The 25,318-nt window shown below is 45.6% G+C and overlaps 1 protein-coding gene across 1 annotated transcript in view; it reads left to right on the top strand.

The window, feature by feature from the left end:
- MDGA2 (MAM domain containing glycosylphosphatidylinositol anchor 2) overlaps window positions 1-25,318 on the top strand; it is a 299,150-nt gene that overhangs the window by 173,821 nt on the left and 100,011 nt on the right. Inside the window, exons 4-5 of the mRNA XM_065063026.1 lie at window positions 5,544-5,740; window positions 9,220-9,352. Coding sequence (XP_064919098.1) covers window positions 5,544-5,740; window positions 9,220-9,352 — 330 coding nt within the window. The remainder of the gene's footprint in view (window positions 1-5,543; window positions 5,741-9,219; window positions 9,353-25,318) is intronic.

The following is a 25,318-nucleotide window of genomic DNA, read 5'->3' as shown; positions in this document are numbered from 1 at the left end:
CCAAAGCATCACTTGCTTTGAACATCCCAAGACAAAGGCAGCTAATTAACAAATGAAATCAGCAAGCTGTGTAGTCCCAGCAGCTGAGAAAAGATGAGGCAGCAAATGTAGTTTGTGGTCCTGCTCTCCATTTGGACGTGTGAGACCCCCTGGAGCTCAGCCGGGGGTTGCAGGAGATGGTCCGTGGGTCCTGCTCACAAATGACGTGATGCCTCCAGTGCTTGAAGGGGATCTTAAAGGATCTGCCCCACTTGTGTGCATCTCCCACACCAACATCTCTGACCGTGGGGATGCAATTCACAGTGCATTTAAATTAGACCCATTTTGAACAGCTTCTACTGGCTTTTCTATATGTTTTTTCTCCTTTTTGCAAGCTCGGGGATGTGCGAAGAGGATTCTTCCAATACAGTGTTTTGCATGCGCATGCCATCTGGGTTTTTTTTGGTTCAATTCAAAGATTAAAGACTGAAAAATTGAACCTAATGGTGGCATAAACCTCTGTGGAAAACATACTTCTCTAATTATTTTCATTTTGATTAACAGACTTTGACTACATAGCAACACCCGTGACTTCAGTTCAACTTAAAGATTGATTACGTTAGTTAACCCTTCAGAATTTGATCAACCCCAAATAAAATTTTTAGGATTTTTTTTGATTCCTCTTGTAAAGCATGTAAGAAATTCATCTTGCTGAGCTTCCCAATGCTCAATCTTTCCCCATTGCAGTAAGCTCTCCCTGTTTCTTCAGTGGTTTCTCCTCTTTCCTTGTGCCAGGTTTGTTGTGCCGCACCTGGATCCCATGGCTTCCCTCCCAGCCCCGGCTTGTTCCAGAGCTTTGAGGGAACACCACCCACAGACACTCACACACACACAGAGAGCTTTAGATAGGCTTTTTAAAAGTCTATTGGAAATTTGAGTGTCATTTGGTAACAATTCAATTAGACATTAAAACACAGCTCTGGAGAGCTTTCACAAGTGGACGTGAATGCCACTGCCATCCAGGTGACTTTCAAACCGCCTGTCTATAGGCGAAGAATTTGGCAGCTGTATCCCTCTGCTTTAATAACTCTGCAGAATACCTTGGCAGCATTCTAAAAAAGCATATTTTGTATTAAGTTTGCAGCTCTCACGCTGCCTGAGCAAAATATACTCTTATATAACAGCCCAGTAAAACATTTGTCTGACCCTGGCCGGCAGCAGGGCAGACGGTTCCGTGTGCGCTCAAACCTCCCAACAATTGCAAGCATTGTTTTGTCTCCTATTAGTGCTGCTGCTTTTGCTTTGATGCAGCTGTCGATGGAAAGAAAAAAAAAATAATGAATCAGTCAAGTTCTGCAGTGCAAATTTTGTATTAATTGACCATTATGAAATGCTTTGGCAGAGGGCTCGCTGCATTTGCATTCCTAACTTGAATTCCTTTGAGATTTCCTTATGCTCGTACCAAAATCCATCTCATCATAGTACAGTGCCATGCAGAAAGTGGATGCCTGCCTCTCTGTTGTAGAGAAGAACCTGTGTTGGAGAAGATGAGCACACATCCAGCACGGACCCATTGCAAGAGAGCGCATAGCATGGGTGATTTCATAGAATCGTAGAATGGTTTGGGTTGAGGGGACCTCCCCAAGCTCCCCAGTCCCCCCTGCCATGACAGGGACATCTTCAGCAGCTCAGGTTGCTCAGAGCCCTGTCCAGCCTGGCCTGGGATGTCTCCAGGGATGGTTCAGCCACCACCTCTCTGGCCAACCCGGGCCGGTGGTTCATCACCCTCAGTAGACTCATAGAATGATGGTGTCATAGCTTGTGGTGTCATGGAGTACTTTAGGTTGGAAAGGACCTCTTGTCCAACCCCCTAGTCCAACCAGGGCCAGTTTGATAGTTAAATTAGGTTGCTCAGGGCTGTGTCCAGTCAAACTTTGAAAGTCTCCAAGGACAGTGTCCCACAGCCTCTCTGGGCACTTGTCTGATTTCATAGGGAGTTTATTTTCACTTACAAGCAGGAGGAATCTCTCTGGGTGCAACTTATACCTATTGGCTTGTGGTCTTTTGCTTTGCACCTCTAAGAATTTGCTTTCATCTTCTCTACAAATTCCTGGTAGTCAGTCACAGAATCACAGAATTGACTGGGTTGGAAAAGCCCTCAGGGATCATCCAGTCCAACCCTTGGTCCAACTCCAGTCCATTGACTGGATCATGGCACTAAGTGCCATGTCCAATCTCAGTTTAAAAACCTCAAAGATATAAATTAGATCTCCCCTTCATTTTACCTTCTCCAGACTAGCCAAACCCAGCTCCCCCAGCATCTACTTGTATGGCACCTGCTACAGCCATCTCATCATATTGGTGGCCTCTGCACTTGCTCCAGCTCCAGTGTGTCCACATGTTGCCCTGGGTTGGTGCTCAGGATGTTGTCTCACAGCTGCAGGGTAGAGGAGAAGCATCGTTTCCCTGGACCTGCTGGCCTCATTCTTGCTGTTGTAGCCTGGGATGTGGTTGTCCACCTCCTGTTGAGCTTCTTCACTGGGCCCTCCAAGGCACGTTCTGTCAAAGTGTTGGTTGCCACCTTACACTAGCAGGTTTCGCAGTTGACTTAAGTCCTGTGTTTTGGCTTTAGGTGATTTAGTGTGTCCAGTCTTTAATAACTTCATAAAAAAGAAGGTGGGACAAGACTTGGATTCTGCATGTTTCTCCCAGGGGATGCACCTTCATCTACGGATGAGATATTTGAGGACCGGTCCCCCGGCTCGGCGTTGGAGACTCTTGGCTGCCAGTCATTCTTGTTTCTGGTCTAAGGATGAGCTTTAATAGGCAGACGCTGGAAAGCACTTGTGTGTGTAATGTGTTGTTGTTCGTCACAATAGAGGGAACAGGTGCTTTGGCCTAGAAATTCAAGCAAGCTAATTTCCTTCATTTTATTTTCTGTTACATGAGCAGAGGACACAACGTTTCAGCTGTCTCATTCCTTTTCAAATGCTACTGTGATTTAAAATAACCTTTAAAACAAAAATGAAATCTCATTAGAAAATGCCACCCTAATTTGGAGCAACAGTTTCATAATTTGTTTCTCTGATATTAAATTAAATGTTTTGTAGAGCAGAATGAAAGTAACATTTACTTAAAATCCATGCATTATTACAAGATATTATTGCTTGAATTATTCCAAATTTTGGAACATGTTTTGTTTCTAATTAATCAAGAGACACTCAGGCTTTATTCTCGTTATGCAAATCAAAATGTAAGCATGTAAAGCATCATTTTTAAGTGCAAGCTGCTTCTCGGTGTGGATGTTTGAAACATGCTCATCCGTTCAGAATGTTAACGGTGGGCTTCCTTTAATAATCCCACGTGCCTCAGCTCTAGCTTTTAAAAACTTATCAACCCCCATATTTTTTAAGAACTGTTGTGCTGATGGTCCATCTTGCACAACACACTGTGGTGGTTGCAGCGGTGTTTGAGTGATACTTGGAGAAAGGACATAGGAGCAAAATACATGTGATTCTTCCCCAAATCACAGAATCCCAGAATGGCCTGGGTTGGAAAAGCCCTCAGAGATCATCCAGTCCAACCCTTGGTCCAACTCCAGTCCATTGACTAGATCATGGCACTAAGTGCCATGTCCAGTCTCAGTTTCAAACCCTCCAGGGCCGGTGAGTCCAGCACCTCCCTGGGCAGCCATTCCAATGCCTGACCACTCTCTCTGCAACGAATTGCTTTCTCATCTCCAGCCTCAATTTCCCCTGGCAGAGTTGAAGCCCATGGCCCCTTGTCCTATTGCTGACTGCCTGGGAGAAGAGCCCAATCCCCCCCTGGCTAGAACTGCCCTTCAGGTAGTTCTAGAGAGTGCTGAGCTCAGCTCTAAGCCTCCTCTTCTCCAGACTAAACAAGCCCAGCTCCCTCAGCCTCCCCCATAGGGCTTGTGTTCAAGTCCCTTCCCCAGTCTTGTTGCTCTTCTCTGGACCCGCTCCAGCACTTCAATCTCTTTCCTGAGCTGAGGGGCCCAGAACTGAACACAATACTCCAGGTGTGGCCTCCCCAATGCAGAGCACAGGGGAAGGATCACTGCCCTTGTCCTGCTGACCACGCTGTTTGGATACAGGACAGGACACCATTGGCCTTCTTGGTCACACTGTTGGCTCATGGCAGTTCACAACTGTCCTTGTCTCCAAGGCCTTGGAAGAGGCACTCGGGTTTGGGGGTGGCATTGCTCTTGACACCAGTGATCATGCTGAGGTTTGAGCACCTTGTTCTGCATTTCCCTGAACAGTGGCCTCAGATCTGATGAATTGACCTTTGGATAGTTACATGAGACTTTGCAAAGATAGGGATAAATTTATGGATTATTAATTAAGGACTACTTAAAGCATAAGTTATATTTTGTTTTGAGGAAAAAGTACTGCTGATAAGGTTCTGAAATGATTTCAGTCAAGGCCGAGTTGCACATGGGAACATGGCATTGCTGTGTGGAGCAGACTGGATTGGTACAGAGATAATTAGGCAAATTGTTCCCCCTCAATATGGATAACAGTGTCGTGACTGCAGGAGCCAAACCTGGACGTACCTTTGAACCACAGGGACTAGACTTAGAGAAGCAACCTTCTCTTGGTGTCCAGCCTCCAGCTGCTCTAAGTTCTGCCCAAAGCTCACTAGAGAATTATTGATCATGTTGTTTGCAGACTGAATGTTTTTAAGTAGTACATAGTGAAGATGACCAGTGCTTTTTTTTTAATCTTTCCTTCTTCATCATAATTATACCTTCAGGGAAAGCTCATAATAAACAGGACTGAAATGCTGCAAACAAGAATCTACTTGTTCCTGATGGAATAAAGCCCAGATTCATTAATTAGACATACTCGCATTACAAGGGCTATCGTTATTCCTTCCCTATACGAGTGAATTCTGTCATGGGGATCTAATTTTCTTTGAGCTGATGTGGTGGGAGTAATTATATGATATCTGTATTTTAATCAAGAGAAGTGTGTTCTAAAGCCTGTGATGAATTTACCTTCTTGAAGTTAAATGGTTGTAACTGGAATAAGGGGATATGCATTAAATTACTGTATTAAATTGCTGCTTTAAAGGAAAGAAGGAAAACAGATGCATGCACATGATCTATGTTCTAGTGGATCCTACCATTAGGATGCAAATTAGTCTGTCTATTTATTTCCAAAGCTTTATAAACTATTTTGTCTAAGTGACATATTTAAATTAACATCCCATACAAGAAACAAGTAGTAAAGATGAAAACCAGATGAAACCTGAATATTAGTGGAAACATAACAGAAATACAGTTGACATTATCATATAAAAGATATCGTGCGTATTGTCATCTCCGAAAGCCTGGGTTGTAAATGAAGATCTGGTTGTGCTGGGATTCTGCTGCAGAAGTCCTAAAGGGTATTTTGTAGCTTTTAGAGCTGTATTGCCTGTTTTGCTCCTGATGTGTATACAAGATTATGCACATGCTTTCCAATGTTGAACAGTCATAGAGTCAGCTGAGGCTTGGCTTTTTCTCATTATGTATTTTTTATTCCTTTTGTCTTCTCCAGATTTGGACGATCCAATAGTAACAGTCCACCAGAGCATTGGGGAAGCGAAGGAGCAGTTTTACTATGAGAGGACGGTGTTTCTCAGGTGCGTCGCCAACTCCAACCCGCCCGTGCGGTACAGCTGGCGACGCGGCCAGGAGGTGTTGCTGCAAGGCTCGGATAAAGGAGTGGAGATCTATGAGCCCTTCTTCACCCAGGTAGGGATGGAGAGGTGGCATTTGGTTTTCCATTTGCACCAGGTTTATTGTAACGGGATCTGCTGGGTTTGTGGTGTGGGTAAGTGGCCATGCCCTCCAGGTAACTACACCTGAGCACATCCACCCATATGTTATCATAAGACTTTTCAATATAAATTATGTCTTTAATTTTTTGGTAAAATTATGAAATGGGGAATTACGGGGAGGCGCACAGTGAGTGCTACCGGCAGGAGCCCCTTTGAAGCCATTTGGCCTGGGCTCTGTCAGCCCAAACCTCTGATTTGGCTGCTCTTTCCTAATCTTTTCCAACACAATGCAAAGTGATTCCGCAGAGCAGTTGCAGCCTAAAAAGCTTTTCAAGAAAGTTAAACTCTATAGCAACTCTCTATTTTTTTTTTAATTTTATTCTGCCTTTCACTTCTTTGGATATAAGTTTTTGTTAAGGAATGACGCGCTTAAAAGATGAGGTGGCAATAAGGGAAAGAAGTGCTTTTCTAAGTCACAAAGGCAGACTGGGCCAGATTAAATCAGATTAATTTATTGTTAACACGTTTGCACAGTCTCCGAATAAAAAGGTGGCGTATCCTATTGTCTGTGGACAAAAGTGTGTTGAGTGCGTTTGCAAAAGAAAAAAGGCAAAAAGGAGAAGAAGAAATTGTTTTGGAAAGTCTCAAGCAATAACAAGTAAAGACAGAGGTGAAAACTGCCTGGTAATTTGGTCTTTGTAGCACAAAGCAACCTGCAACTTTCATAAATAATTTTCAGCTAATGATTTGAGAGCACCTTCATTTTTCCCTTTTATTGTACTTGACAGCTTTATATTGCTGCAGTGACTTGGTATTGTACCCAGAAACGTGGAGCCCGGAACCTTGCAGAGATGAGAATTAGATTACATAGGCAGGTTATTGGTCTCCTCAACGTGATGAGATTATTTTTTATTTCACATGTATGGACCCAGTTTAGCAAAACTGGGGCTTGTTTGCTTGGACTCAAGTGTGTAAACTGGAGTTTAATTAAAAAGCGAGAAACTCCTTTGACGTGAGGCTTTTTGTTTTATGTTTCAATATGGAAATGCTGATGATTACCTTCCCTATCATCTAATAAGAACTTATGAAATATGTCACATGAAATTAGATTTTAAAAGAGATTTATTTCTTGGTTACCAGGAGCATTCTTCCTGTCTGGGCTGAATTAATGGATAAATCAGCTTTTCATGTTGATAGACGAAAGCTTATCCATAACCTTTTCACATTCATTGGAGGTCAGGTTGAGTGAGTGTATCTTGCTGGTGTGCCTATGAGATTCGATATACGTTTATAAGAGGAAAAGATGTAATTAAAGGTTCAGGAGTCATAAATGTCTACTACGCATCTCAGCATAATAGATTCTGTTTATGGTAGGGTAGAAAACAGTAAGAGCTGATGGGAAGAGGGATGGAGGGATTTGACTGCAGAGCATCAAGAAAGAGGAATTTGAGGTGGATTATCAACCTGAAAATCAAACGTAAAGGAAAACAAGTTTTAACACAACTAAATTTTCTAAGGTTTTGTACCTAAAAAAGGCAAGTTTTTCTGTCTGGTATTTGACTTTTTTTATTAAGTCGTAATGCACCCGGAAAACTGGGCATGTGCAAATGAATTCTTGAACTTGGAACAGGGGTTTTTTGGTGCGTTAGGTAATGTCAGTTACTTATTTTATCTGCCATGAGGAAGAACAAAACAGTGAACAAACACGCGCATTCTCCTCTGTGGGAGCATTTGAAACACTCAACTTTGCAAAATACAAATCTTGATGCAGAATTTTATCCTGAGAGTTTGCATCGTCCCCATCGCATGTTGTAATTGCGCAGCCTGAGTACCATGTTAAATTTGCTGGATTTACAATAATTATGGAGTTAGGCATAATTGGACTAATTATCCAAAGCAATGAAGAAAATCTATACATTTTTATAAATCTCTGCAATCTGGGGACATGATGGAGAACAGCATTGTGAGTTCAGCTCGGAGTCCAGTGCTGAGGGGTGAATCGATGGGATGCAGCTGCCCCGTGTTTCCACGACTCCCCCACTTTGATTCTTCTAAACTGGGTCAGTCTTTTCTAAACCTCTCCTGAAAGTAAGATCCATATCTTTAGGCACAGCCTTTCAAAGACTTGGTCCTGTGAACACTCCATCGGCCTGTGCTTAATTTTAATCACGTAATTTCTGTGGGACTGATTGCACGTACAAAGCACTTGAGTTCCAGTACTCCAAACGTCTACCAAGCTTGATTTCAAGGACTTTCTTTTCTTTTCTGGCTAGCTCTAGCTTCTCTTTTATTGTAATTTTTTTTTGCTAGATCTATACATACATTTTCACAAACTACCGTATTTTGTCCTTATATAGACCTGGGCAGTTGGCACACATGGTATTGTTAAAAGAAATGAAATACATTACTCAAGCTGTGGTAATATTACAAGTTGCTCAGCCTTAACAGGACACACAATAATGAACATTTTCCAAAGTTTGCTCTTCTGATGCTTTGTGAGCCCATTATTCAGAGCATCTGCATCCCTGGGCTGGCTTTTGCCATCACCTTGTCTAAGCACGAGGCATTTTTAGCTTATCGCTATAAACGCAAGCAAAGACTTGAAAGCAAACAGCTTGAAAGCCTTGGGGAGGTTTGTTATTTTAATGCTGGAGTGAATAATGTACAGGTATTGACACATATGGATTTGTCTGCTGTTTTTGCAGCCCTGACGCCGGACACTGCGATGGGCTTTGCTCTGCTCTGTGCTATGACATCTCTGCATGCTCAGGATTGTGTGTCTAACGCTCCCTTTGGCTTTTGCTACTGTTGTTGCTAACGATACTGGAAGATTTTACATACATATTTCACAACTCACTTTTTCTCCCGAGTCTCTGGTTCTGCAGTGCCCATTTCACGTAGCACTGCAGTGCAAATCTCATCTTTTCCAGTTTTCCGAAGGAACTCCTTCATTACATATCCCGTTCAGGTCCCTGCTCCATCATTTACACCGCTGGCTAAAAATAAACTCCATCAGCAGCTCGTTTTCAAAGGAAAACAGCAGGATTTCTGTACCTTGTGATTTTTTTCATCATGTAGATTGTACCCTAAGATATATTATCCTGAATAATGCTGCGATTTGAAAGCCTCTGTCAAACTGATTTCCGTCTTGCTGCTCTTTTTCTTCTGCGTTTAATATATAAGTGAGGCTACAGTTTAAGGTTATGCTGCCTTTCTTTTAGGTAATTAAATAAAATGTGTTTTCTAAATCACTTCAGCATCTGATCCTAATTAACCACCTCTGCATCTCCCTTTTGCCTCCAAGGACATGATTTAGTTATGATTGGACCCAATGATCTTGAGGGTCTCTTCCAACCAAAATGACGTACGATTCTAAAGCCAGTCTGCATGCATCCCACCCCAGCTTGTCCCTGCACCTCGGTCCTTTCCTCACGCTCTCTCTTGCACACACAGGGAGAGACGAAGATCCTGAAGCTGAAGAACCTGCGTCCTCAGGACTACGCGAATTACAGCTGCATCGCCTCGGTGAGGAATGTCTGCAGCATCCCCGACAAGATGGTCTCCTTCCGCCTCTCCAATAAAACAGGTGGGTCCCCGCAGCCGCCTTCGCCGCTCGTTCGATGTCCCCGCGGTCTTCTCTGCTTTGGTGTCATTCTCTTCAGGTACACGTGACGTGATAGGTAAGAGCCGTTCAGGAGCGAGTTGTAGAAGCCGTTTGCAAGTGGTTTACTTTTTATTGCCCAAGTTGGGCTTTGAAGAGGAGTTTTGATTTATCGCTCTCAATATTTATGGCTCCCTGGGTTTTATATTGGGATTTACGTTTTCCCCCAGTGTCAGGGAGGCTCGTGGTTATGTATAGAATTCAAAGGAGATTATGCAGCAAGGGAAGAGGAAGGGCCATCTCAGTCAAGGCTGAAAGTTAAAACAAATACTCAAATGCTGCTCTCAATGCTTTGTTGAAAGCTAATTAGTTTGGCTCAATAAAATATTTTAGGGAAAAAATCAACCTATTTCTATTCTTACATTGATTTAAACAGTTGGTTTTATATGATTGGTTTGATATATTCTTACATCGATTTAAACATTGATTTCTTCCATTGATTTAAGCACAACTGTTTTCTTTCAGATTTAATTGGCTCAAATGAAAATACTTGAGCAGTTGTGTCAAAAGGCTTTGCAGGAGGATAACAAGGCATTTAGCTGCAGTCTCTGACCGAGCTGTCTTCATGCTGTGCCATTTCTTGTGCGTTTGTTCCTCTCTTTGGACTTGTCCCTGACGAAGCAAACAGTTGTGAATCTCCTTCTCTTCACAGTTATATCAGTGCTGTGTGTCTCGAGAGCCTCGTGCCAGCAGTTGCTCCCAAGAAGTTCCATTGGGAATGCTGGTTTCCAGGAGGATGGATATTTCAGATTTTAACTCTCCTGAAGGCTCCGTGTCCAGGATCCGCAGAGGACACAGACACAGAGCCTGAAATAGTTTATAAACCCGACGCCCAAGAGCAAAGTCCTCAGCTTAGACTTCTAACTAATTAGAAATTTCACAGAAGCGTTTTCTGGAGAACAGTCCTGCAGCAAATGTTGTAGCATTTGAAAACTTCAGGTTCGATTACTCCAGGTTATGCCTTAGTAGCGTATGCCTCTGGGCAATGAAAACAGGTAGTAGGCGAAGACAACAGCTGAGGCATTAACATGCTGAGCGCGTCTCAGATGAACTATGAATTTTATTCGCACTTGCACATTTCACGTTATTTCTGTCCTCGTGGCTTTTTGTCCAAGTAGCTGCCTTCAGCTTTTGCTGAATTTCTGGTTGGAGAGCAGGGCTGTCCAAACCACGGTACGTACCGTCGCTGTACGAACCCACGCAAAGCACATCCAAGCTCAGCTTCAAAGCAGGAGGGGAATTGCAGTTGGCTCCAAAGGTACCTGGCAAAGTGGTTTGGAAGCCCTTAAATTGCTTTCTCATTAATTTAGCCAGGGAAAAATAATAAGAAAAAAATTGTAAAGTGCGGTTTGTTCTTCATTAGTTGCTCTGATTTCCTACCAGAGGAGGCATGAAATCCTGTCTGCCATGGAGAGGTGGAGCCGGTAGGTGGGAGCAGCTTTTCTCTCAACACCGGTGGTGACAACTCATCCACCTTCATCCATGAGGACAAAGGATGAGAATTGTTACCACTCCCATTTGGCAGAGCAATAGCTTTGCTGTTGGAGCCAGAACCGTCTCTGGCCAGGTTGGACCTCATCTGCAAAAGGAGTTTATGTTACAGTAATGGGGGAACATCAAATAGATTAAGTATTCGAAACTGAGGACAGGTGATCATGATCTAATTTTGCAACAAGGATGAATTATTTCCAACTTACAAATGTCGTGTTTATTTTGGGAGAAGGGTGTGTTGGTGCATTAACAGGAATTGCTCTTCTGGAGTAATTTCCGAAGTAAACAAGCCTGAAAAATTACAAAGATTTACACTTTCTCGTGAAGAAATTGGTGGCAACCATCATCAAGGGCAAGATTAAACATGTACAGTAATTACTGCAACAACTCATTAAAGACAATGACTGATGCGTTGATGACTCTGAGACACAACTTTTCTCATTTGATATGACTTCATCTGATATAGAAGTTCATTGGTAGGACTTCACCTGGTGTAACTTAATAGAAGTTACGTATATTGTAAATCCAGTGTAATCCAGGATAAATCCCAAGCAATGAAAATCAGAACCTGAACTTGATACCTGTCGATGTGGTTTTGATTTAGAGCTGGAGGCATGTTATGGAGATGCCCACCTAATGGAAATAAAACAGAGACAAACAGAAGCGTCTGCAAGGTGGCCAACATGCACGATATTTATTGGAAATAATCTGGCTGAAAGTCAATTTAAATTCAGCTGCACGTTTTGGGATCATGATGTAACATTGCTGGCGGTTTGTCTGTTCTGCATATACCAGCTCTGTGAGAGTCACTGGTGTGAGCAGGTTTTTTTGAACGTGACTGTTCACTGATGGGAGAGGTGACCAAGGGGATAGCTGAGGTTGTGGCAGCTGTGGGTTTCCCTCTCATTCCAGGAGTGATTTGGCTCACTGGACACAGGGACAGCTGCATGGTTTGTCAGGCTCCTCTTGCTCGATTGGGAAGGTTTTTCCGTGCCGTGGATGCGCACTCCAGCTCGGGTTGCTCAGGGACATCGGCTGGCCCAGCAGCCAGATGGGGTTTGCGAGGGTTCGTGGACCATCTGTGTGCGGTGGCTCATCATTCACCTCCATGGACTGACGTGGCACTCGCGGGGAAGCAGCTGCGCTGCGGGGATTGGTTGTCACCATGCAGCAGGACCTCTGCTCGCTGGAACCAGCGCTGGTCACGGGGGATCGGTGGCAGCTCGTGCTGGAGGAGGTGTGCAGTGGTTTAACTCTTGCTGTATGCCCGGAAACCCTTACTGCTCTCATGGTGTCCTGCTACTGCCCTGCCTGCTCTCTGCATCCAGGGCCACCAGGGCTACTGGAGAGTGTCCAGAGGAGGCCATGAAGTTGCTGAAAGTTTGGAGGGGAAGCCATATGAGGAGTGGCTGAAGCCCCTGGGTTTGTTCAGCCTGGAGAAGACTAAGAGGAGACCTCATGGGCTGCAGGTTCCTCAGCAGGAGCAGGAGGGGCAGGGTGAGCTCTTCTCTGTGACAGTGACAGAGCCCAGGGAACGGCAGGAGATGTGCCGGGGAGGGTCAGTGGGACATGAGGCAAAGGTTCTTTACCCAGAGGTGCTGGACACTGAACAGGCTCCCCAGGGAGGTGTCACAGCCCAACCTGACAGTGTTCAAGAGACTGGACAACGTCCTCAGACACACGGTGTGACCTGTGGGGTTGTCATTGCAGGGACAGGAGTTGGACTCGATGATGCTCATGGGTCCCTCCAGCTCAGGACATTCCATGATGCTATAAGGTTCTCACATATGACAGGCACCTGATGAACCTTCTGCTTGATAATCTTCCTGTGTTGTTTGAGTTCGGTGTCAGAGGCACACAAACCTGTTTTCCTCTTATTTTCTCTCAGACGCTCTCAAGTTTCCCCCATTCCCTCAGCAGCAGCTATAGGTGGCTCAGGCCTGAGCACAGACACTTGTTTCAGGAAGGGCATTGCAGAGCCAGGAGCTCTGCTGGTGCTCTTTAAACCACAGGGTCATCCACACGTGTATTCTGTGTGCGTACCCGAGGTGAGAGCTTGATTTGAGGAACACCAGCCCTGTCTTTGGGTGAATAGCTCAGGTTTCTGTTCGCTGCTGCCTGCCAGCTTGTCCCTGTCACCTTTTTGTTTTCTGTGCTCGCTCCGTCTAGCTGATTATTTGATTGCATGTCGTGGCATCGCCAGAGTAATAATCAATGACTGTGATAGAACCCATCCGAAGGAAACTTTCTGCCTATTTCTCCTTGAATAATTAGAGAGATAATTAAGCTGATGCCATCAGATGAACCTGTATTCATCAGTATACTTTGGACCTGATGCAGGTTTAAAGTGTTACGCATAGATGTAATTAGGCACACTCACACCCCCTTCATTTAACAGCAGTGTCTTAATTGCATCTGTTCTGAGTCTGAAGCCGTAGACGCATTGTACGTCTGGAGGTGCTGCAGGAGCTCGGGTGCACTGGCATCATTTCTCAGACGCATGGATTTCTTTGTTCCAGTGCACACCAGCTTAAAATACAAAGACCAAAGTGGGTGTTGTAATGAGAGAAGCTGAGATCATCTCAGAAGCACGTGACCGTGCGTATGCTGAAGCCCAAGATGACAATTAGCAGTAATATTGTACAGCAGCAGGTAGAGGCACTTGTTGAGCACAGGCCCGCTTTGTATCTAAAGGCAGCTATTACTCTGCAAATGTATTATCTAAATAGATGAGACATTTGAAGGGAAGTAGCAACGCCGTGGAGTGATTCACCTGCTGGCAGATTGCTGCTGAGTGGCAGGAACAGAAATAGAAGCCAAGACATGAGGAAGAACAGCAAAGGGGCTAATTTTGCAGCACTCGTTTGTTTTTAGTAGGCTGAGCCCCTTTAAAATCAGCACGTAGAAGTTAATTTGGACAAGTTAATGCAAGCAGGAGTTGTAAAAGCAAACGCAGCTGCTATGCAACAAAATCTCGGGGTTATTCTGACAAAGAGGAGCAACCAGGTGATGTGCTTGGATCCAGGCTTTGGGAAGAGAAGCAGCTGTGAGGGGTGGCACACTGTGTCATGACCTCCATACTTTCTGTCTATACTTCTTATTTTTGTTGCTCTACTACATCCATGCTCTACCCAAAAAGAAATGAAATTGATCAAGTTCTGGTTCCTGTTCTACCCATTGGGCTTTTCTTGCTGCTGTCCCATCTCTGCCCAATGCCTGGCAGGGCACTCACACATGTCTTTTCCCCATTCAAGTTTTTCACCCTCTTAGTATATTTGTAGTCCTGAAATCAGTGAAGTTTTTTCCTCCGAACAGTTCTTGCGGTTTGAAACGGCAAGAGGCACCGAAGTCAGAGCTGGCAGGAGGGCACAGTGTTACAGGGTGGGTCCAATTTGGGGCTGCCCAGATCAAGAAGGACAAGGAATCAGTGGAGGGAGTCCATGGGAGGGACATGAAGATGCTGAGGGGTCTGGAGCATCTTTGTGATGAGGAGACACTGGGGGAGCTGGGGCTGTTCAGCTGGAGAAGAGAAGCTGAGAGGGATGTGATCAATGGGATCAATATCTCAGGGTGGGTGTCAGAGGATGGACCAGACTCTGTTCAGTGGTGCCCAACGCCAGGGTGAGGGGCAACAGGCACAGACTGAAACACAGGAGGCTCCATCTGAACATGAGCAGAAACTTGTTTGCTGGGAGGTGCCAGAGCCTGGCCCAGGCTGCCCAGAGCGGGTGTGGAGTCTCCTGCTCTGAGACATTCAAACCCCCTGGACCCACCTGTGTGATCTGCTCTGTGACCCTGCGGGAGCAGGGGGGTTGGACTGGGGGATCTCCAAAGGTCCCTTCAACCCCAACCGCTCTGTGATTCTGTGTGTCTTCTCATAGGAATGAGTCCCCAACACCTTTCACATCCCCTCTTCCCGCTTATGAGTGTTTTGGAATCACTACCTTGATTTCTCTCTTATACCTTCTCATCCTCTTGCCTTGTCTTTAATAAGACCTTCGATATGACCTCCCAGTTTCCTCATATCCAGATTTATGAGATGTGAATGATTAGTAGAAAATTGTCTGAACTTTGAGCTTGAAGAGCGGCATGATGTCCAACTGGTGGTCATTTGCTCACGTCATCCCTCGGGGATCCAAACTGGGAACGATAACATACAAAATAATTATGAAGGGCCAAAACAGGGGTCTTGACAGGCTGGAGAAAAGGTGGAGCAGTTTCTGTGATTAAAGCAAGCAGACTAAAAGGCAGAACGGTGTCGTGGAAATCGTTGTCTGTGTAAGAACTGAAGTGCAGCTTAAAGACCTACAGCCCTGCCTTAGCCTGGACCACACACTGGTCAGGAGGTGCTGCTTTTTGAAGATGCTCAGCAGGAGCAGGTACGGTCTCCTTTAAAAACACAGGAGCTGTTATTCCAAGTGTAATTCTGCTCTGTGTCAAATAGGAGTTATTGACAGGTGATATTAAAATCTGCCACCAGTTTGCATGTGACTCACTAATTAATCTTCTGAGCTGGGAAAGGTGACTTCAGATATAGCCAACTCTGAATCACCTAAATACCCGGATCTAACAATAACAAGAACGGATCCTTTGAAGAGCATTAATTGTTTCAAAGTATCAGAGAAAAGGAATCATGTTAACCAAGAAAACCACTGAAATTCCGGGCTTTCTCTGATATTTCTTCTAATATGACTGAGTAAAAGCAAATAGAACTTTTACCTTGATCTACAGAGCATTTTTGGTGGCAGAGATTAATTTGAAAATGAATATTAATTTGCGTATTAGCAGCTGGTTCAGGCTGCATAGTGCAGGTGGTCATTGATACATAATATTGAGGCTGGTTTTTGGCAGCCTCCAATATAGAACTAATCCACCACAGTAACTTTTACCAAGAAAGATGAGTATTTCAATATGTGATATTTTAGCTGTGTGACATAGCTCATTCAAATCACAGCTGAAGCTGGTGTTCTGTCTGGCGCGTGTGGTGGGGAAACAAATTGGAAGAGGCTTAATTCACTTTTAATCTCTTCATTAAGCAGTCGTCTGTCACGATGAACTCGCATTGTTTCCTTTCATTCACACAATACAGTGTAAAGAGAATTATCTCATTTTGAAAAGGAGTAGTTCTTTTAGCATCCCCTGGCATTGTCAGGGTGTGTGACAACAAGGTGTGATCCTGCACTGAACAACTGCTCCCCAGGAACAAGTGCCAGGAGCAGAGGAAGCGGCCTCGAGTTGCACCAGGGGAGGTTGAGGTTGGATGTGGGGAACAATTTCTTCCCCAAAGGGCTGTGGGGCATTGGAACAGGCTGCCCAGGGCAGTGCTGGAGTCACCATCCCTGGAGGGCTGGACAGACGGACATGAGGTTCTCAGGACATGGGGCAGTGCTGGGGTGGGTTATGTTCAGACTTGATGATCTTGATGGTCTCTTCCAACCAAAATGATTCTCTGATTCTGTAACATTTTGTATATGTGAAGATGGTTATCCTGTCCCATCTCTTCTGTTGGATAATGAAGCTGGCTCTTTGTCTATGAGTCACATCATCTCTGCCTCACACTGTTGCTCCTCTGCCCATCTCCTTGGTGAAGTTCAGGACATGTAGAGCACTCCACCGCACCCAGCACCATAACCGTGGGGTTCAACACAGGGCTTGTTCCATACATTTCCCAGCAAAGTTATTGTTTATGCATCCGTGCGTGAGAACTCCCTTTTAGCGAGCACACATGGACAATATTGTCTCTGTGTCCAGATTGCGGTCCACAACCCTGAGGGGCCTTTCTCCTCATTAGCCAGTCATTCCCAATCTACTAATTGCGTGGGTGTTTGTTGCTGTTGTGAGACAGGGTTTTTCTCACCTAAAGAGTAGTCTGGAAGCCGAGGTGTCTGTAGTGCACTGGCTATTCAGGGAGCACTGAACCCCAAAGAGCAATTCATCCCATCTGTTTTTGGAGAGCAGGAATTGTGCTTTGGGGGTGCTTGTATCCCATCGAGACACATGAACTCAGATTGCCTGCCTGACTTTCGGATGGTTGAAGTTAGCCAGGATGAATTTAAGCCTACGTGTACAACCCTGCATCTAAATATAGTGACGAAGGGGAGGGTTTCACGATGGGGTTAAGCTGATTGAGGGCTGCTCTGCCGCTCAAGGGAGGATCCTGCCTTCCCTTCATACCCTCTTGATAAAACGTCCACAGGATGAATAGTTCCTACAGTGTGGGAGCTGGGAGCTATTGTAGTTGTCTCCAGAGCGTAACCACCAAGGAAGTGCTCTGAATAGCCAACGTACCCGCCTCCCTTCCTCCCCGGCAGAGCCATCAATGCCACATCTGTGCGTGAACGGCAGCACGAGCAGAGCGCGAGTCATCAAAGCGCTGCTGCTGCGGGGTGAAAGCAGCCGGGCAAACCGGGAACAGAGGGATGAGTCATCAGAGCTGCATCCCCGTTGGCTGAAAACCTGAGAATTTCAGGAAAAAAAACAACAAACAACTTGGAGGAGGAAAGCAGAGGCTGTTGAGGATAGAGGGGGAGCGCAGGGTTACCTGCCTGGCTCTCCAGGCCAGCTCACTCACACATATGTGAGCATAGAAACACCAAGTTGAACTGAAAATGGGCCTTGTTAAATATAATCTAATTATTTGCTTCATTTCTTTCCTGTAAGTCCCCTCTGCTTCCCCTGCAACGTCGTAATTTTCCAGTTTTGGTAGTGTGCCCGGACAAAATGAGCTTGTACTTTACTCAACTTTTAAGGCTCTTTATTGTGGTGGTAAGCCCAGGGGAAACTGAAGAATGTAAGTTGTTGGTTTGGTGGGGGTGAGTTGGTTGGTTGGTTGTGTTTTATCTCTGACCAGGTAGCACATTCAGATTGAGCAGTGATTGCTGATACATGGGGGGCACATGCACCCCAGGCTGAGCTTAGGACTCGCAGACTAAGGGGCGGCTCTGGCAATCGTGGGGGAAACGAACCACCCCTTGGAGCTACAGCAGGTCTGGGGGCTTTTGCGAAGATGAGAATCCACCCTGTGTGTGTCAGAGTAAACCCTAAAACACTTGCAATACTGACGGGTGGTTTGGGAACGTGTCACGTCTCTAATTGTATGTATTAAGTCAAAAAAAGCACATGTGCCTGGAAGAATTTGGATTTGAGAACTTTATATCTTGTGCCTCTGGAAGTGCTGGTATTTTAAAGGCAGTGGAAGTGGCGAAAAGAGCAAGTAAAACAAAGGTTGAGGTGGGTAGTAAATGTGTTTGCTGTGTCTAAACATGAAGTTTTCTAGAGCTGGAAGTCATTAGAGCAGGAGTATTTTGCTACTCTTGCCCATGGATTGCGTGCAGCACCTGGACAAGACACCACTGAAGTTCAAAGCTCTACATATCTGGTTACTACTTGACAGTGACTATAAAAAGTACATTTACAGTGAGGCGACTGAGCACTGGCACAGGCTGCCCAGAGAGGGTGTGGAGTCTCCATCCGCAGAGAAAGTCGAAAGCCATCTGGACACAACCCTGGGCAACCTGCGGTACGGACCTCCAGAGATGCCTCCAACCTCAACCAATGAGTAGGACTGTCAGCAGTCAGAAGATAATGGCTGTTTCAGTAGCAACAGAGAGGGTAGAATTACAACTGTTTGGATTGCAAGGACCTTCCCAGCTCCCCCAGTGCCCCCTGCCATGACAGGGACATCTTTGCCAGCTCAGGTTGCTCAGAGCCCCGTCCAGCCTGGCCTGGGATGTCTCCAGGGATGGTTCATCCACCACCTCTCTGGGTAAAGCAGAAGAGGGTGGGTATATACAAATTATTTCCATTGGTGTTCAGTTTTGGGGTGTATTTTTGTTTCATTTTTGATTGGAGATGTTTTTTAGGGTGCTGTTGGTTGGGTTTTTTTAAGGACTATTGATGGAAAGAAAGGACCTACCGTATTGCAGCATGGTGTGGCAGTGTGGTCAATGAAAAGTGTATTTTTACCCTGTAATTTAAAATCTGGACTTCAGTTGGGAATTATAATCTATTCTTTTTTGAACTTGACTGAGTAAATAAGTACAGAAATGGTGCTCCCAGCCCAGCAGGGACCTCAAATGTTCTCTCTTTCTGCTCTGACTTGAAAGGGACTATTCATAATGTGTATAGTTAGGAGTATACACATTGTATTCCTGCAAGAAATTGTGGCTGTAAATTAAACAGATGCATACACACAAGTATATATGAAAGTATAATTCAATTACGTTCTATTACTTCAGTTCTGCATATGAAATAATTCACAAAACTGGAGGAAATAATGTCTTTTCATTTTTATTCATCGTAGATGAGTCAGTTGTCAAGGACACGACTTTCTGCCTCTACTTTGATATTGCTATTAAAGTATTAGTTTTCCTTTGCGTTCCCAGTAATCCCTAAAGCCAATTGTGACATTTTCTCAAATCCATATACCCACTCTAAATACATATATTTATCTCACTGTAATTGTAACGTCCATTGGTGCCAGATTTTTTCCCATTTGCTATTGATGACAGATATCTTTTTCCTCCCAGTGTAGTACCTGTCTCAGATACTCATCCCAGGCAGCAGCACTTTGCTTCTCCACCGTTCAGCGAAGCTCAGGATTGGGCCATTGATTAGAAGACGTTTCCAGTCTCTGCCCATGATGCCGCGGCAGCTCCGCTTGAACTGGAAGCATCTTAGCTTGTAGAGCTGGGCTCTTAGGACAAAGGTGCTTGGTAAAGTGACATTGGTGAGGGTGTATCTTAGGGTGTTAATGATGACTTAGTGATCTGAGAAGCTGTTGCCCCAGTCACTAATCAAAACCAGTGGGCGTTGCATGCTGCGTTACTGCTCTGTGAGGACTGGTGTGTGTTGGAGCCACGTTTTATAATTAATCTCCACCTCTGTCATCAGTGCCTCACTTGTCTTGTGCACACATGTTAATAGTAGGTAAAAAAAAGATAAAATTGATGCAATTTTGATCTGAATTGATGCAATTTTGATCTGAATTCTCCATAGTCACACGGCTACCGGGGCCATGTGTTGTGAGCCCATGTGCTTCCCATCGCACTTTGTCACCCGCGCTGCTGAGTTCACAGCCGGCTCCGCAGTCCCGTGAAACGCACTGGACACGGGAGCAAAACTTGCCCGCGCAAGCCTGTGAATTGAAGCCGCTTTACCAAGGATGCAGCTGCAACGTGAATGGGGCCCGCGCGGTTTCCCTCGGCGTGAGTAGCGCCTTGTTCCTGGCGGGCTGAGCTCGCCGCGGCTCTGTGGCCACCTTTGTCCCCCGGCAAACCACGCACCGCTTGGCAATGTGGGGCCGGCGCTCAGAAACCCCGACTTCGAAAGGGCAGAAAAGATGCAGAGCGCTTTTGAACACTCGGCCGTTCCCATTGCCATGTCCAAATAGGATATTTGGAAAGCTTGTTCCGTGCACTCGCCCGTGGAGATATTTACCAGAGCTTGCTATTGTTTGATAATGAATTTTATTGTTCCTATCAAAGAGTCGAAAGAAAGTGTCCACTGGGCAGGTTGCCAGGCTGGGTCTCTGCTGGTACCAGGGTGGAAATTCGGGCTGGGAGATGCTTTGCTTGTCCAACTGGATGTCCCAGCGTTCATCTCATTAATGCTGGTGGCTAGTGGTCACCTAAGCCAGAACTGAGCCAGGGTGAAGCTTTGGAAGTGGCTATGAGGGTCACAATACGCTTTGTTTAGTATTGTCTCCCTTTGGCAGGGACATTCTGGGTGCATTAGAAACTCTGTATAAATGTATTAGATTGCATAGGTGAGCACCTCCTGTGTGTCTGTCAGTTTTATTGCACAGTTGTGTTGGTTCTGATGCTCAGCTTTCCAAATCAGTACTGATCAATGCTTAAAACTCTCAAATCCGCCACTCTTCAACTCTACATGAAACTGAGGACGTCGGTCCTGTATCTGTGTGTGTCCATCTGTGTCAGCGTGTCTCTGTGACCCAGGGGTTGGTGATGTGAACAGATGGAACTCTGGGGCTATGGGGGAGGAAACGAAAAAGTTCAGATTAGTTTGGAGAGGAGATGAATAGGAAGGAAGACAGCAATGACAGTGCAAGATTAAACTAAAGCCAGAAGAACATAGCAGTGGAAAAGAATAAAATACATCCCTACCTTTCGATGGAATTTTGTGGGATCTGCAAGATCTAAGCAAAAGCCGAGGGGCTCATCCTTGTGCCAGGAGGCAGCTGTTCAGCAGAGGGAACTGCTGGGCTGGTGCAGTTGCCCAACTTGCCTTTTGATTGCACGTCCCCCTGCTGAGCTCTGGGGGCTCTGAAGCACTTCAGTTGCACAGCGTCCTTCATGGGAGAAGAGCCCTGTGTACACGTGGCCACCAGCCTCTGCGAAAATACATTTTGTTAAACAGAATCAAGGTTGGAGGCATGAGTTGCTGCCTTACTGTCACTGCAATGCATGTCTTTGCAAATGCTCTCAGTTGGGACCATGTGGAAGCTTGTTTGTAAGGATGCGAGTGATTTCTTGAGCCTCACGCTTGTCTTCCTGCTCCCGTGGTTGGTGCAGATGCCATTGGGTAAAACCACTTGCACCGTGGGGGCTGAAGCCTGAATCCCCAAAGCGGTGTACATAGGAACGGCAAACCCAGCCCATTTCAGACTTGTACCAGGAATACACAAGTGCGTGTACTCGTTTCTACAAGTGTGATTTAGTAAGAGTCAGATCCGTGGGAGAAGTCTTTATCTCCTCTTCCTTCTGACTCAATTACATGATTTCCTTCTATCTAAACAAATATCACAGCTTGAGCTGGGGCTTAATAGTGGGTCTCCTGGTTGGAGTTCAATCACTTTAGATGCTTTACAAATGCAAAGAATGTATTAACGCATACATTGTCCATTTGAATCAGGTCTCATGTTTGTCCTTAACAGCAGCCCGTAAGAGACATTTCAGAAGATGCATAGAAAAGCTGCAGTAGACAGATATATGATATTCTGCCCTCCCAGTCCAGAAAAATATACCATTTTATGCCCTGAAGCACGAGTTTTATCCATCCTTCAACAATATTTTGGTATAATCATCAACTATTATAATTGCTCGGGATCATCTTGTCATCTTTATAAATGCCTGCCCCATTTTTTAATCATGCTGCCCCACGAAAAAACGAATTACGTGTTTTAGATTCATGCTGTATATCATGGTTAGCTCCGAAAGTTTGCAAATAAATAGAAGAGACAGCAAATCCATTTTAGAGGGGGATTAGGCCAAAATTTCAGTTTTCTGAAGGTGCCGGGATCTAAGAGGATTTGCAGAACACTGGGATCAATGGGAGGTTAGCACAGGGACGTTGTTAAAAACAACCATTTCTGCCCATTCCCATCTGTAGGCTCCTGATGCATTTGTAAATCCTCATCCTAAAGGTGGGATTGATGTCACCCATCTTCTGCCATCTGAGTCTGACCTGTCTGGATTAAACTGATCTTTGGGCTCTGTCTGCAGTCAGCAGGGAGAGATGGGTAGCACAGGGGAAGACTCTGCCCAGAAGATAGCTTGAGGTAGATAAGAGCAATCGGAGTTTGGCAGGACCTCCTGCTGTCATTGACACTCGAACAGGGAGCGATCTCACACGATAGCGAGCTCTGCTTCCCCAGCTCTGACATGAGCTGGTCCTAAACTTAGTGTCTAACAGATGATTGCTCAGAAAATCTGAAAGAGAGAGAGATTGTACAGCACCCCTGAGCAACCCAGTCCAGCATTGTCCCTACTGCTATACGGAAATTTGTCGTTGTGCCTTTGTTACTCCGTTCTGTGCTTTGTGTTCCCGCTCTGCACTGAGAAGCAGCTGTTTGCAGCTGCACTGCTGCAGCATCCTGTGGGGAGCAGTTAGAGTGTCCCTCCGGTTTGGGGGGAAAAGCATTTCCTGATGGAGTCAAACAGGGAAGCTATCTGGGAAAGCAGACCTGCAGAATCACTCTATGCTGTAAATTAACCCAAGTCAATTAATACAGGTCTTCCAGCAGGTGACTAAACTTGTGATTTAGCCCCATGTGTTTCCACATCTAAGTCTGGGCAGATGTAGAGAAGTGAACACAAGCACCCTCCAACTTTGAGCTTTCTGCCACCCCATGGTGTACGTGGGCATTGCTGGAGTTACCGAGCATTTGCGATTTTCACCATTTGCCTCCTTCATTCCCCAGCTGACTCTCCCTGCTGCTTTTTCTCTCTCCCTTTTATTTTTGAAATAACCAGAGCCATGATGAGAAACCATGGGTTGCCTGCTCGTGTTTGGCCCATGAGCAGTTGGGTGTTGATGACCATCTTTCCCCATCCCTGTGCCCTTGTGGCCAGGAAGCCAGTGGTACCTGGGGTGGGTTAGAAGGGGGTGGTCAGTAGGTCAGAGAGGTTCTCCTGCCCCTCTGCTCTGCCCTGGGGAGACCACACCTGGAATATTGTGTGGCCCCTCAGTTCCAGCAGGACAGGGAACTGCTGGAGAGAGTCCAGCGCAGCCACCAAGATGCTGGAGGGAGTGGAGCATCTCCCGTGTGAGGAAAGGCTGAGGGAGCTGGGGCTCTGGAGCTGGACAAGAAGAGACTGAAGGGGGGGACTCATTCCTCGGGATCAATATGGAAAGGGGGAGTGTCAGGAGGATGGAGCCAGGCTCTTCTGGTGACAACCAGTGACAGGACAAGGGGCAATGGGTTCAAACTGAAACACAGGAGGTTCCACTTAAATATGAGAAGAAACTTGTTCCTGGTGAGGGTGGCAGAGCCTGGCCCAGGCTGCCCAGGGGGGTTGTGGAGTCTCCTTCTCTGCAGACATTCCAACCCGCCTGGACACCTTCCTGTGTAACCTCATCTGGGTGTTCCTGCTCCATGGGGGGATTGCACTGGATGAGCTTTCCCGGTCCCTTCCAGCCCCTGACACTCTGGGATTCTATGATTCTGTGATCCCTGGCTGGAAGGAGGAGAGGTCGATGGTGGTTTTACTGGGAGTGGAGGTTGTGCTCCCAGAGATGAGCAGACATGGGGACGGCAGCAGGACCAGGTGTATTTCAGCAGTAGAAGGACAATGTCCACCAGGGAACTTCTAATCTCTGCATTCCTAGGCCAGAACTTGGCAGCGTGTACATGGCGATAAGCCAGTCAAACAGTGCAGTAGACCCGGTTCTTTCCTCAGTTTCACAATAAAGCTGAAAATAAGAGGTTCTGTGTTACTGGTGCATTGTGATATCACACTGATTATCTATAGGGTTTCAAGCAGAGACAACCATCAAAATAATAGCTTATTGTTGCTTGTATTCATATTCTATTCATAATAGGTGTTTGACCCTTTATATGCTACACTGAGTTTCATTTGCTGGAAACCTTAACATCCCTTATGAATTTCTTAATATTCTTTAGTTGAAATCAGGCTTCGAGCGGTAACAGTTGAGTGTGTGCTGAGTTTTTGTTTGTGTTTGTCTAGTGGGATAGGTTGTACTTAAGCGGAACGTGTGGTGTAAGCAAAGAGGAATCGCAATATGCAGACCATCATTTTCATGTACTTATTGTTTGGAGTGCTGCAATGAAAAGGATGTGTCACAGCATTTTATCACATTGGCTGCTTTGTCTGTCTACCTGAAGGACGGCAAAGGGCCTCCTTTCATCTGCGGGATTATGAGGCCATTGCGGTAGGCAGCAGCACCAGGTTGGGTTGACGTTGTTGGAGCTTTCATCTTTCATTCTAAGTTTCGAAGCGTTATTTGTGTTTCTGTTGCTCCCTGTCTCATGACTCGATGTTCAGTGGGAGCCGAGAGGGTTCCTTACCCGAGTAGTTCAGGAAAACAGTTAAACTCAAGAGGGCAGAAGGGACAAAGAGCAGCCAGCTGGGTGCTTCCTCTTGGTTGGCGATGACCCTACAGGTCTGGAGCTCAGTTCTGGTCGCACAGCAGGTATCTGGACCCCCGTTTCTGCCACCTTCACCCAAGCAAAATCTTCTTAAGCACAAAACATGACATACTGCCCGGTTTCATGCCTCTAATCCCAAAACAGGGGTCCATCGGCTGATGGATGCATCAACTGATGAAAGAATATAGGTTGGGGACACAAGCAAAGGGACACGGTTAGTGGGCTGACTTGTTTTCTGTCTGTATTTTTAGCCAGTTTCTTCACCTTTAAGTTGGTTACATGAACCCAGTAATTTATTGTGGGGAGTATATGTGGGGTGTCGAGGTGGGAGGAGCTGGAAGAGGCGACTTTGCTCTCCTCAGGTGTTTCCCAGCCTGTTCTCTGTGCAAGGGCTGCTCTAAGTGAAGTGCTCCTGCTTCTGAGTGCAGAGAAAGCTGATTCCTCTGGGGTGAACCAAATAGAGCAAACTCATGTTTTCTAGTTGACTCATGTATTTGCCTTTAGTGATTAGTGTGTATTCCTTTAATATTGAAATAAGATTCATATATAAA

The sequence above is a fragment of the Columba livia genome, chromosome 5 (genome assembly GCF_036013475.1).
Source record: "Columba livia isolate bColLiv1 breed racing homer chromosome 5, bColLiv1.pat.W.v2, whole genome shotgun sequence".
NCBI classification, from domain to species: Eukaryota; Metazoa; Chordata; class Aves; order Columbiformes; family Columbidae; genus Columba; species Columba livia.
Note: the sequence above shows the minus strand (reverse complement) of the source record. Positions and strands in the feature narration are given on the sequence as shown.